We start from the raw sequence: 14059 nt of genomic DNA, 5'->3' as shown, positions 1-14059 counted from the left end.
AGCCTACTAATTTTAAATGGTATCTTACTATGATCCTAATTTTTTCTTACACACCAGAGATGATCTAGATATTTTATTAGCCATTCAAGTTTTTTGTTTTACAAAATGCCTATTCATGTCTTTTGCTCAAATTTTTGTTATCTTTTTCATGTTCTAAGGACTTTTGTTGTTGTTGTTTTATGTATACATAATGGAGTTTACTTAGCCATAAAGAAATATGAAATGATGTCATTTATTGGTAAATGGATGGAACTGGGGAACATCATGCTAAGTGAAATAATCCAGATCCAGAAAGTCAAAGAGCAAATGTTTTTTTCATTTGTGAATGGGTTTCAGAGGATCCGTCCACTGTCAGCTGACTCCATAGCTGTGGGCCTGGAGTGAGGCAGAACATCATGGTCAGAGGGCCTGGCAGAGGAAAGCAGCCCAAGACATTACAGCCAGGAAGCAAAGAGAGTGTGCGTATGCAAGCAAGGTTCTTTTTTATTATTTATTTACATTTAAAAATATTATTTTTAGTTGTAGATGGACACAATACCTTTATTTTATTTATTTTTATGTAGTTCTGAGGATTGAACCCTGTACCTCACATGTGCTAGGCAAGCGCTGTACCACTGGAGCCACAACCCCAGCCTCAAAGCAGGGATTCTTAACAGATTCTAGATGTCATTAATATTTGTTGCCAGTTATCTTTGTCCATTTTCTTTCTTTATGGTATTTTTTGAACATTTAATTTTTTTTATAACCCATAAGTTTTTATTTATTTATTTGTTTATTTTTAATTTATTTTTATTTATATAAAACAGTGGAATGCATTATAATTCTTAATTTTAATGAAGTCCTGTTTATCTTTCCTTTTATGGGAATTTTATCTTTCACATTTATGTCTTTAATCAGTATTCTGCTGTTTTCTTCTAGTAATTCCTTATCTTATAAATCTTAAATCCATTATGAGTGGATTTTTTTTTTTTTTGAGGTACTGGGGATTAAACCCAGGAGCATTCTACCACTGAGTTCCATCCTCAGCCCTCTTTTTTATTTTTTGAGGCAGGGTCTCACTAAGTTGCTGGTGTTGAACTTGTGGTCCTCCTGCCTCAGGCTCCAGAGTGGCTAGTTTCTGTGTCTTCAGATGTCCACTGGAGCCTCAGAACTAAAGAGTCTGTATGTCTGTCCTTCTGTTGGAATTTTGCCATCTAATCAGCTTGGTTGGGCCTAGTATTACCGTAGAGAGTTGTAGGCCAGGCTGGATAGGGCTTCTTTTTTCCAGTAATAGTTGCTATCAGGATACTTTTTACATCAAAGGCTGCCTGGGGCTGGGTAGTCAGAGGTGCAGACCTATGTGAGAGAGTCTGGTTGACAGGTGAGAGATGCCATGTTGGGATTTTGAAGCCCAGATCAGTCCCTTTGGGAGACTCAGGGAAGATTTACTGAAGACTCCACACACCAGCAAATGTTGTGGGCTCAACTGCTAGGTAGGTGCTCAAGGGCTGAGTCGGGAGAGGGACTTAAGACCTCTAAAACACAGGTTCCTGCTGTCCCAGCTCATGGGAAGTTCTCTCACACTTCCTTTTCTGGTTCTGGGATTGAATCCAGGGGGTGCTCTACCACTTGCTATACCCCTGGCCCTTTTAAATTTTTTTATTTTGAGACAGGGTCTTCCTGAGTTGCTCAGACTGGCATCAAACTTGTGATCTTCTTGCCTCAAGACTCCTGGGGTTGCTGGGATTACAGGTGTGTGTCCTTCAAATTTTAAGCGAGGCTGTAGCTGGTCCTCCTGTAGAAGGGGAAAGACAAGGAGAAAGATGAGGATGAGGTGAGCCTCTGCCCTGCCACAGAGCCTCCTGGAAGTTTGAGTGGCAGTTCCTTATCTTCCAAGCAACCTCCCTTCTCACAGCCCCCTTGAAGCTGCCACCCTCTTCCTCCATCTCCCACCAAACATTTCCCTGCCTGGCTGGCACTGCCTGGGTGAGGTGCATGATCTCAGTAGTACTCTTTTTTTTTTTTTTTTTTTTAAGTTGTAGATGGACACAATGCCTTTATTTTATGTGGTGCTGAGGTTCAAACCCAGTGCCTCACTCTACCACTGAGCCACAACCTCAGTCTTCAGTATTACTCTTTTGAATAGTCCAAGGACACCAACACTGAGCCGTGAGGAGCAGATGATGCCACTTACTGCCACCCTGTGTGGTGCTGTGTGTGGACACTTGCCCATGTGCTTTAAGTGTAGGATATCTGCTTGCTAATGAGTCTGCTGGGCTGGACGTGGTGATATGGTTCGTGCATTCCCTGAGTACCTACTTGGCCTCAGGTCGTATTCCTCTCCTGGGGTACAAAAATGGATAGAACAATAGTCCCAGCCTTCAAGACCCACACATTTTTCTGGGAAGACCAGACAGTGAGCAGACCTTCCCCGTGCAGTGGGATTGTGCTCTGGCAGGGGAGGACAGGCTGGGAAGACTGCTCCATGCAACCATGGGAAGGAAGCGCAAGAGACTTTTGGGTTTGGCTTTAGGGTGGATGTTGGTGCCATTCACTGAGACAGATGCAGGAGGAGTTGAGGGGAAGAAGAGAGTTAAGTTTAGGGCCCACTGAGCCTGATTGTCATGCTGTGGGATAGCAGGTACACATGTCCAAATGAGTGAAATATGTGGATGTGGAACTTGAAGTTCAAAGTAGAGGGCAGCTTTAGGAGCCACCAAGTATGAGGTGCTCTAGGTCACACAAGTAGATGAGGTATGGGGGGGATGGGAAACAAAAGAATAGGGGATCAAAGAGGGAACCCTCACATACCCCCATCTACTAGATAGTCTTAGGAACAGCAGAAAGGGTGCCAGAGAGAAAGGGTGCCGAGGGTGGTGATGCAGGCCTATTATCCCAGTGGTTCAGGAGGCCGAGGCAAGAGGATTGTGAGTTCAAAGCCAGCATCAGCAAAAGCGAGGCACTAAGCAACTCAGTAAGACCCTGTCTCTAATAAAATACAAAATAGGGCTGGGGATATAGCTCAGTGACCAAGTGCCCCTGAGTTTAATCCCTAGTACCCCCACTCCAAAAAAAGAAAGAAAAGGCAAAAAAATAAAAAAAGAGACCGGAGTAGAAGAAAATAGAGGACCAAATGGTGTCACTGAAGCTGAGTCTTCTAAAGGCAGAACAGCTCAGCTGAGTGGCACAGCAGATCTGTAGGCTGATGTTAGGTCATTAGTGTGTCTCCCTGTCTGTTTTGATCAGTGTACCCAGGCTGCCTACCTCCGAAGGCTTAGCTGGAGGGAGGTGTCCTGACTTGGCACCTTGGGAGTGGGGCCAACCATGAGGATGCACAGACCAGCCAGGATCATGCAGGTGGGCACAGCACCGATGAGGACTTTGAGGGTGACCACTACTTCCTCTGCCTGCTTGCAGGCTCCTGCCTTATATCCTGCAAACCTGGAGAAATACCACCCCACCCCAACAGTCATATCCTTCAGAGCCTGGGTGAGGGGCTCACAGATACCCACCCCCACACTCTCCTGAAATGTGACTTAATATTTCCTGGCCAGATCAGCCTAATGGTGGAGGAGGGAATGTCGAGGAGAGCAGGAATGAGTGCCAAAGGAGCCGAGAAGACTGGCAGCAGGGGCCTGGGAGGTGGTACAGACTCTAAGAAAGGCTCCAGGTCATGTGCACCAGGTTCCCCACACTCTCTATGGGTGGCCCCTAGTTGGGAAGAGAGGGGGATTTGCCCTCTTCCCACTGTTTTTTTGTGCCTCTGGTATACCCAGCCCTGGACTGACTGCAGACTGAGGGTGGAGATGCCTAGGGCGCCAGCGCCTGAAAGTTTGGTGAAGAAAACATAGGATGCATAGAAGATGGTCTCTAGGCCAGGGCCGTGCCGGTGCTGCAGCTGGAAATCATCCACCACATCTGGCAGAATGGACCTGGGAACAGGTGCATGGAGTTAGCACTCTTCATACCCTTGACAGCCAGCAGCCTGTGGGCTCTCTGGAGACAAATGTGTCAGTCTTTTGTGCTCAAAACCAGGACAGACCCCCAGAGAGCCAGCAGTTTGTGTTCTTGTATTCCCCACCCCCACCATTCTCGCCATTGGTGCCCTTTAGGAGGATTCTAAGGAGGGAGCTTGTGGCCTTTATCTCCTGCTCAGGGTGGACCCAAGACAGCAGGTTGGTCCAAAGGAATGGATATCCCCCCTTCCCTTCACCCAGCCTACCATGGTAGCAGCAAGGACACAGCAGTGCTCACACCAGAGACAAAGGCCACAACATATGCCACAGGTGCTGTGGGTACAGCAGCCAGTAAGATTGCAAAAGGCACCATCATCTGGGGAGACAGACACACAGGGTGGTCACCTCCACCCACTCCCTGGGCTTGTTCTTTCATTCCCACATTCACTGCTCTTTGAGCTCTGGGCCTGGTCAGCAGACACAAAGTCCAGACACAGATTGAGCCCTGCTGGCTTCAGGAGACCCAGGCACCCCTAGCCTTCCTTCTCACTCACAAAGATCCCGAAGGCTGGTGTCCTCTTCCCAAATCGCTGGAGAACCCACTCCCACAAGGGGGTGCTCAGCACAGCTGAGACCTGTGGCAAACAGCAGCATCACAGCAAGGCCCTGCAGCCAGCACTCGACCCAGCACCTCAAAGCCCAACCATGACCTTGCCCCTGGTTTGAATTAGCAGCTATTAACCTTGACTCTGCTTCCAGTTCCACCCTCTACTGTAGGTGACTAAGATCAAAGTCAACTACAGAATGTTGACCGTTAGAACACTGGCCACACATCCCCAGCTCAGGGCCTTAGGTGCCCTAGCCTTCACCACCCAGGTCCCCTCACCAGGATGATGAGCACCAAGTTTTGGACGTGGTCTTGGAGCCGGGAGGCATGAGTACAGAACAGGACCAGGTAGCTCTGCTCCACCTGAGGAGGTGAACGGGAGGTGGGCATATACAGGGAATGGCAGAAACTCAGAAATCAGGGGCAGGGACAGGGTCTCAAGTCTGGCCTCTTTGGGATCCTGAGCTCAGGTCACTGTCAGCATCATGCAGTCACCCCACAAAGGATGCTTTTCCCCAATAGACAGAAGCACTGTTCCTAGTTCATCATCACCCCCTGCACAGCTAAGACCAGTTGGACTTGACTAAACTTCAGGTAACATAAGAGGAAACCACCCCAGACACTGTCAGCTTCCTAGGGCTTAAGGCCCCCAATTCCCCCACCTGACTCTTTTCCCAGCACATTTCTCTGAGCCGAAGACCCACCCCAGGTTCCCCCCTACAAAACTCAAGCTGAAAGACTGAACTCTGGACCTATGCAAGAGAGGGGATCAGGTGGCCAGAGATACCTGAACAGCAGTTGAGATGAACAGGAAGGAGACCACTAGCTTCAGATAGGGTGGGTGCCGGGCAGTGAGGCCCAGCCCAGCCAGGAAGCCCAGGCCTTGGCCTGAAGCAGAGGCAGAAGGATCTGCAACACAGGAAGGTGACATCTTGGCTTGGTAGGATTCAACACCAAAACCCACCCCCAAGAGGAGTCCTGCTTCCAGTTCTGGCCTCCCATTTCCTTGCAGCGCCTCCATACCTGGCTGCTCCTTCACCCCTAGGCAGAGCAAACCGCTGCAAACGTGGTAAGTCACCACCACCACAGCGGCTGCAATGGAGTAGAGACGAGTCTGTGGGACAGGACAGAACTGGGCTGGGGGTGATGTCTCCAACCCAGGGAGGTAGGGCCGAAGTACCTCCCAATGGAGCAGAGGAACCCTCAGCTCAAGCCCCAGGTGCTGGGTCCCTCTCTTCCATATCACTCAGAGGTAGGTCTAAGGGCCCAGAATGGTCCCTCACACACATCCAGTTCTGCTGACCCTGTGCTTCCTGCCTGGAAAGGAGGCATTGATGCCACCAGGGGTCAGAGCATTCACTTTCTCATTTCACTTAGCAAACATACATTGCCACTGACGTCTGCATGCTAGACCCTGAGGTTATGATGATGAATAAGTGACCTGGCCCATCCATGATAAGGGACTGGGTGTGTGACAGATCCGTGGGCAGACATTTATAGCAGTGTGACACACAATGACCCAGATGAACAAAACAGAACAGTACTACCTGTTCAGGGGAGATATATATGTAATAAAAATTGCCCTGGAAGGGGAGGACAGGATAGCTCTCCCAGGTGCAGTGCATACAGTTCAGCAGGGTGCTGTGCTTGGAGTTTAATGCTCTTTTGTCATGGTCTTGAAAAGCTTGATAATTAAATTTTTTTTTTGTAATTGTAGATGGACAGATGCCTTTATTTTATTTATTTTTATGTGGTGCTAAAGATTGAACCCAGTGCCTCACACATTAGGCAAGCGCTAGGCAAGCACTCTGCCACTAAGCTATAGCCCCAGCCTGAAAGCTTGATAATTTTATCTGTGAATTTGTATTGATAAGTGAAGTCTGATGGGACAACAGAACGTGAGCTACCAAGGGTTTTGGCCTCTGCTAACATGAGCATCCACCTCTGCAGATGGGTTCTCAGCCTGTTGCTCTTACTCCTTGTAGATAGGAAATACTAATTTAAAAGCAAACAAAAATACCAACATGAAAGGGTTCATAGAATATAAAGAGGAGGCCCACAGCCAAGCCTGAGGAGGGGTGGGCTGTACCTAATCCTGAGGACAAGGGCTACCCATATTCAAACTCTGAAAATGTTCCTTGATGGGAGGCTGAGGTAGGAGGATCTCAAGTTCAAGGACGGCCACAGTAACTTAGTGAGGCCCTAACACAAAATAAAAAAGGGCTGGGAATGTGGCCCCCAGGTTCAATCCCCAGTACCAAAAAAAAAAGAACAAGAAAATGTCCCCTGACTCTGCTGCTGGGGCCAGTGGGGGCCTGGAGGCTATGTAGGAGGCTGATGTAGTAGCTGGGGTGGGGATGATGGGGACCTGGCCAGTGAATGGCAGGGCAATGTATGCAAGCTGAACAGCTTCTAGGTTTGTGGTTGGAAAAGCAGACAGAGTTTGTAGTAGTTTGGATGGTTCAGAGGGAGGAGTAAAGGTATGCTCAGGGTTCTGGAGGATAACAGTGTCATTTGCTTAAGGAAAAAGGGAAGACATAGAAGATAAACGTGATGGATAAAATAGATGTGCATCCCCTAATTGCTGAGGAAGGACCTACTCTAAGGGGAGAGGAAGAAGCTTGTTCCCTGTTTCCACTTCTCGCTTCACACTGGGGTCAGCTGGTTGGGGTTCGGGCTGGGAAAGGGCCATAGGAGGACCATGAAAGCACAACAAACTTTTCTGCCCCCTCCCTGCTGTACACTTCCTGCCCCTTCCTGGTGTGCCCCCTCAACGGTCCTTTCTCTGGTGGTAGCCTCCTCCCTCCAGGTGGCCTGCTGACCCACTGTTTTGTTTTATGATGAGCAAGAACCCAGGGTTTAGCAGAGGGCAGTGGGCCTGCACTTGGGACTCATGCACTTAGCTAGGGGAGCAGGGAAGAAACGAGGGTGCAGTGAGCCCCCTGCCTCAAAGATGAAGAGACAAGGTGTGGGGAGAAGTAGCCCTGGAGGAAGGAGGTAACTCTGCAGAGGAGGTCCTGGCCACCTTGGACACTCACGGCATCCGGGGAGATAGCAGCAGGCACTGGGAGCTCAGTGTCCACACAGTGGTTGGACCGGTGGGCACCAGACACAATGAACCCATGGACAGTGGCTCCCATCAGTGTCCCCACCATCTCCATGGTCATCCCTGGAGACAGAGCATGTGCAAGGTGAGTGAGCCAGTAGCAGTGTCCCAGGGCTTCGTCCTCACCCAACCCCAGGACTGCACTTACGGTATGCGGTAGCAGAATCCCGCTCCGTGGGACTGGGGGTGAGGAGCATAGTGAGCGCTGTGTAGGGCACCTGGAAGAACTGGGGAGGCCGGCAGAGCTCAAGATGGCCCTCACCATGCAGATCACCAAGTAGAAATCCCACTTTGCCACACAAAGGCCCACAGCCATCCTGTCCCATCCTGGTACCCAGGAATCAATCTGCTATATGCATGCTGGTTACCTAAGCTCAGAGATGGGGGCTCAAAAGCAGGAGAGGGCACCTGACCCAAATAGGGACAGCAGAGCTAATTTTAAGTGTCTAGGCACTGGTGGGGAGGTGAGAGCAGTGTGGTCCCCAAGCCCCCAGTCCCAGTATTGGCCACAGCAGTGAGGTTTCTCAGAACCAGGGCAGGAAGGGAGGACACCTGCTTACCGTGGCCATAGCCTGGAACAGGCAGTAGAAGGTGGTGTACCAGAGGCCACGCAGGCTGGTGAAGGGGGGCAGGAACCACAGGAAGAAGTAGGCCAGGGCGATGAAGGGTGTGCAGCCGAGCATCCTAAAAAGCACACAGTGAAGCACCTGCAGCACCAGGATGGGGACACCCTTCTCAGCCCCTGGGGTTGCCCTGGGCTGGGGCTCTCAGGGTGGGAGCCATGGAGAGGGAAGCAAGGAGTAGAGTGGAGAGTTGGGGACGGGGCATTCACTGCCGGGACTCTGACTGGGGCACGTGGGTGCTCCGTGGTGCCAGTCCCAGTTTAAGAGCACTGGGGCACAAGCCAGTTGCACTTCCTCTGAGACCTTCCCTGGCTTCCAGCCTAGCCTGACCACACTGAGCCACAGGCCAGGTCTGGGATCCTGAAGAGACTTGTCTAGTCCTATGCCCTCTGCTAAGGAACAGTCCCCAAGAATGTCTCTGAACATGGCACACAGGCTGACCCCAGTGTACCAAACAGTCCAGTCTCATCCTCTAACCATTGGCAGGGTGTCCACTAACAAGCTGTGACCAGTAGTGACCTCAAAGACAGGGGTAGGTGCCTGGATCCTAAAAACCAAAGGGCTGCTCACCAGGGCATAAGTCGTCCAGACCCTCTCCTCCTGCTTCTGTTGATGAAGAATCCAGCTACAGGGTCGGCAGCTGCCCCAGACACCTTCCCTCCAAACAGGACAAGTGACACGTAGGCAGCAGGAATCTGAAATCCATAGGGGAGGGGATTAAGAGCCAAGACCCAATAGAGCCAGAGAAGGTATCCAGGCTTGTCGGTCAGCAAGAAGGGGGACCTGGGAACATGTGGGGCTAAAGCCACAGTGGAAAATGCTGCTCAATGACCTCCTGCCCAAGAAACCAATCCAGAAACTTCCAAAGGTACATCTGTGCTAGTGAAAAGGGTTGGGGAAGGAGCTGATTCCTGTGCATTGGCACTTTGCCATTATTACTGGGTCCAGTCACTTTTGGACAAAACTTGAGGTGCCCTCACCTGGGGGTGGCTCCAAGCAAGAACGGTGCACCTAGGGTGATAGAGGTAGCCATTTTTCCACAATAAAATTGTTTGTTTTTCTGACTATATAAATGATGCAGTCTTTAGAAGAACATTCAAGTAATCCACACATTAAGCAAAATGCATCTGAAATCCCATCATCTTGAGACAATTGCTAAAAGCATTTTGAAAATTATCCTTTCATGCATTTATGTGCACCTGAAGTTATAAATTTTATCTAAATGGGATCAGATCTGTGTCATTTTAAAAAATCATGAGTACCTTGTTTTTTTCAAAAAAGTTGTTCTTGTTTACCTTTTATCTTGCACCATTCCACCCTACAGCCAACATGAACAACCCGGTGCATATCCTTCTATAATTTTCTCTGCACTGTTTTAATCACATACTGACACATGTATACTTATGCACACATGCGGTGCACATCTTTGTTTTGCTAAAATGGAGCCATTTTATATACTCTACAATAGCTTTTCATTTTTGACAGTGAATCATGAAGTCCCTCCATGTCAACTGGTATAGATCTCTCTTTTGAATGGCTGCAAGCACAATAGTCTATTTTGTGGATTAATACCACTTACTTATCTAAGTAAGTGGCTTATATATTGTTGGGCATCCAACAATGTTTCTTATTTTAGCATTATAAACAGACTGCAGTAAACATCCTTGGGAGATTCACTAAATAGCATTTGGCTTTTTGTTAGGTTTGGATCAAAGGACTGTCATCAAGGATGGGAGGGTGAAAGACAGGTGGGGATGAAAGACCAGACACCAAGGGGCCCCAGGCTACTGCCCACACTCACCTGTGCCACATCAAGCAGGAACAGCTGTAGGTAAAAGGCTATGGCGCTGGAAGCTACCTGGTTGGGGATCCCACCAAAGCCATAGCACACCTTCGTACAGAATGAGAGACGACCAGTTCTGCTGACCTGAGGAGACACAGTAAGTCATCCCTACCCAATCTGCGAGTCATAAAACATCTCCCCAAGCCCCCGTGACTTCCATGGGCATCCTTGAGTCCCTATGGTGTTTTTTTAAAAAATATCTTATTTTTATGTGGTGCTGAGGATTGAACCCACTGCCTTACACATGCAAGCAAGCATTTTACCACTAAGCCCCAGCCCCCTATGAGGTTTTGATGGTGTTTCTAGCAACCTCTTAGCTCCATCTTGTCCCAAAATGATCCTAATGGGAAGTGAGAGAGAATTTACAACAAAAAAAATTTCTAAACCATGACCTCTAAACCTTTCCAGGGGGAAGTTCTTTCTTATATTTCCCCCCATACTTCCTGCTAGACCCTGCTTTAATTTATTGAATCAGCAATCAGAGTGGACTGTGAGTCAGGAGACTTGGGCTTGAGTCCCTTCTGTGCCACCTACTCTCTGTGTGACATTGAATAAATCACTCTCTCTTTTCAAGTCTTGTCTTCCTCATTGGCCAAATGTAATATAATATCCCTGCCAATTTCACAAGGTTGTTTTGATCAGTGAATGAGGCGGGGGCTTTGAGAACTGAGGACTTCTGCAAGCTAGTTCTTGAACCCCTGAAATCAGCTATACTGAGGGTATTTACAAACATTATAATTCAGAGTCTCTCCCTGCCTTTTCTTTTCCTGGAGAGACAGTTTATCAGTCTATCACTGACACAATGTTTATGAGCAGAGAGTGTATGTATCTATCCCACAAGCCCGGAGCTATCCAGGGAGCTCCTGAGGATTTGACTGCCTATCCACAATCTCCCAGTGGACGCCTGATAAGCATGAGCCTAGTGTGGCTCCTGATTTCCATCCCACAGTCTAGGCCAGCTCCTAACCCTGTTCCTATTGCATTAAATGGCACCAGTCTGCTTAGTGGCTCAGGCCACATCATTGATTCCTTTTTATTTTTTTTTCCCCAGTTCCCCTGTCTAATCTATCATTGAGAGACTCGTAAGTGGCTTCTCTACTTCTGCATCTGTTCCTTACAACTTGACCTCCCATGAAACAGCTGATGTGGGTTTTTATATAGTCCAGTACTGGAAACTGGACCCAGGGGCACTCTAGTATTGAGTCACATCCCCCGCAAGTCACCTTTTAAAAAAATCTTGAGACAGGGTCTCACTAAGTTTCTGAGACTGGCCTCGAACTTACAGTCTTCTTGCCTCAGCCTCTAGAGTTGATAGGATTATAGGTGGGTGCCACTGTGCTTGGCTAGCCAGTGATTTTTAAAAATATAAATCAGATCATGTCTTCTCTGCTTAAAACCCTCCAAGAGCTTGCCATAACATTTTGAATGAAATGCCAAGTCTTCACCTTAGCCTGTAGAACCCGCGATGATCAGCCCCCACTTCCCTATCCTCTTTACTTCAAATAGCCCTCCTTCAGCAGGAGCCAGGTCCACCTGACAGTCCAAATGACCAAGCCTGTTGCTGCCTCTGGGCCTTTGCACTTCCCATTTCTTTGCCTGTCTTCTGTGTCTTCCAAGATCTGACTCCCTTTTATTCAGGTCTGAGTTTAAATGTCACCTCCTCAGGCCTGGGGATGTAGCTAAGCTGTAAAGCATGAAGCGCAAAAAAGGAAGAAAAAAAAAAACTTGTAAATGTCACCCTTTATATTCCCTGATGACTCGAGTTTCTCAAGTGTACTGTTTGGTATATTTTCTATTTATTCCCTAACAGAATGTAAGCTCTCTGAGAGCACAAACTGTAACTCACCATGGCATCTACAGTACCTAGAACAATGCTTGATATATAGTGAGTGTTCAATATATATTCTTGGAAGCAGTGAATGGCTAGCAACAATTAGACACTTTCTTGAAAAGATGTTGGGGCTCCTCTTTTCTCCTTTGCTTGGAGATGGGAGAGAATTGGAAGAAGTAGAGCTTGCCTATTTTGGTATCTTGAACACTACAAGCAGGTTCTTCTGAAGGGAAGGTCGTCCCAGATAAAGGTTTATCATACTCTTTGCATACTTCCTATGCATGGGGGAAAACCACACTTGAGGTAGGACATGTTATTTTCTGACATCTGTGTGAACATTATTTCAACTTCCAAAAAAGCTAAACAACAGAATTCAACATGATAGCCTTCCTCTCCTCCATAATAGAAGCCTTGTTCACCCCTAAATGGGCCTAAAAAGTTTTTAGAACATAGAAGGCCCTCAAGAAAAAAAATTGAATTATGGTTAAGCCGGGTGCGATGGTGCACACTTGTAAGCCCAGCTACTTGGAGGCTGAGGCAGAAGGATCACAAGTCCGAGGTCAGCCAGGGCAACTTAACAAGACCCTGTCTCAAAAAATAAAAAGGACTGGGGATGTAGCTCAGTGATAGAGCACCCCTATGTTTAATCCTCAGTGTGCGTAGGTGGCTGGGGTGGGGGGAGGCAAAAAATTCCAACTGACACTAAAGATACAATCTTGGAGTCTTCAGGAAGACAGTTTTACCAACTTAAATCATTAGCCCTTCACAGTCCACAGAGTTTTATAATTAGGCAAACTAGCTGTGTGAACTTGCTGAGCTGTTGTGTCCTCACACTAATATATGGACACATAAGGTTGTTAGGAGGATGCTGGCACTTCATTGACAGCAGTTGTTTCCCCCTTTTGCCCTTAATCTCAATCCAAATTTCTAAATTTCTCTAGAAAATGAGAATATTCAGCCCTCTCATTCACTTTTTTTTTTTTTTTTAAATTAAAGAGAAGGGTTCTGCTATGTTGCCCAGGTTGGTTCTGAACTCCTGGAATCAAGTGATCCTCCTGCTTCAGCCTCCCCAGTAACTGGGACTACATGTGTGCCACCAAGCCCTGCTCTCACTTCTTTGTTGGAGGCCATAATTCCTGGCCCTGAAAGTAGGGAAGATAGGGAACTGAGATGGTGGTCAAATGAAGCCACAGAATACCTTGACTATGGGGCTGGGAGCACATGTTGCATTCAATATCACACCATTTGGAGGTTCCTAACCTCTTGGGCCCTCAATCGCACCCCAAGAGCCGACTAGGAGGTCATCTATGGGGCCAGTCTCCCTAAGGAGAGCCTAGTGCCTGGACAACACCAGGGTTTGAGGCAGAGACTGAGGCCACAGGATCTGTCTGGACTCTGGGAAAGGGAGGCAGCCCTCTCACACATAGCTCAAAGGCCCTCCCTGCCCAGGAGACTTGTAGCGTGTCGACAAGAGCCATGGCCTGGCAATAAGACCAGAGACCTGCCCTGGTCCTGCTGAACTGTTTGAAAGAATCCAGCAAGTTATTTCACTTAGATCATTTCCCATCCTATTCTCTTTGGGACACCTAATGTCCTCAGCCTCCCTGCTAGGTCAACCTGAAGAAGGGACTGCGAATGGGCATGCACAGCCTCCGCTCTCAGCCCGGTCCAGCCCGCTCCCTCTTGCCCTGCTTGGCGCTCACCGAGCCCATCTCCACCGTTTGCTCCCCGGGCTGGGACAGCGGCGCCTCTGCAGCCTGGGCAGATGGGGATCCAGGGGGCGCTGCCATCGTGCAGCAGCTCCAACTGCGGTGGTAGTCCTGGATGTCATCATCGGCGGGAGTGGTGGCCTCGGCCCAGTGGGCGCGGCCGGGGCGGGGAGAGCTGGTTGTGTGCGCCCTCAGAGACGCAGCTGCCCCAAGAGGCAGCACGCAGGGAAAGCCAGAAACCCCAGAATTCGTGGTTTCATTTCTCCCAGAGGAAACACAACGGACCAAATTCACCAGGCTAAGGCCTCGTAAGTCCTTCGGGACCATGTTGTGGATCCTCAAAGGAGTGAGCACTCTGCAGAGGGAAACCCTTCAGCTGAATCCCCAGGGGTGAAAGCCAGCATA

General features: G+C 48.6%; 1 protein-coding gene across 2 annotated transcripts; it reads right to left on the bottom strand.

The window, feature by feature from the left end:
* Positions 1–212: 212 nt before the first annotated feature.
* Positions 213–13750, bottom strand: Mfsd2b (MFSD2 lysolipid transporter B, sphingolipid). Of its 2 annotated transcripts, XM_027937906.2 has the most exons (15): positions 13649–13750; positions 10073–10198; positions 8842–8966; positions 8209–8332; positions 7797–7875; positions 7581–7711; positions 5566–5656; positions 5330–5451; positions 4822–4905; positions 4490–4570; positions 4202–4311; positions 3768–3911; positions 3244–3420; positions 1701–1774; positions 213–375 (listed from the first exon to the last, which is right to left on the bottom strand). In XM_027937906.2, exons 1-14 carry the CDS (start codon positions 13733–13735, stop codon positions 1750–1752), a joined length of 1506 nt encoding a protein of 501 aa, XP_027793707.1. In that variant the 5' UTR covers positions 13736–13750; the 3' UTR covers positions 213–375; positions 1701–1749. The 2 variants fall into 2 exon arrangements, with proteins under 2 accessions (XP_027793707.1, XP_027793706.1); XM_027937905.2 differs by lacking the exon at positions 213–375 and having other exon boundaries at positions 1624–1774.
* Positions 13751–14059: the final 309 nt, after the last annotated feature.

This window comes from Marmota flaviventris, chromosome 14 (assembly GCF_047511675.1).
Source record: "Marmota flaviventris isolate mMarFla1 chromosome 14, mMarFla1.hap1, whole genome shotgun sequence".
NCBI lineage: Eukaryota > Metazoa > Chordata > Mammalia > Rodentia > Sciuridae > Marmota > Marmota flaviventris.
This window is presented reverse-complemented; position numbering and strand designations above follow the sequence as displayed.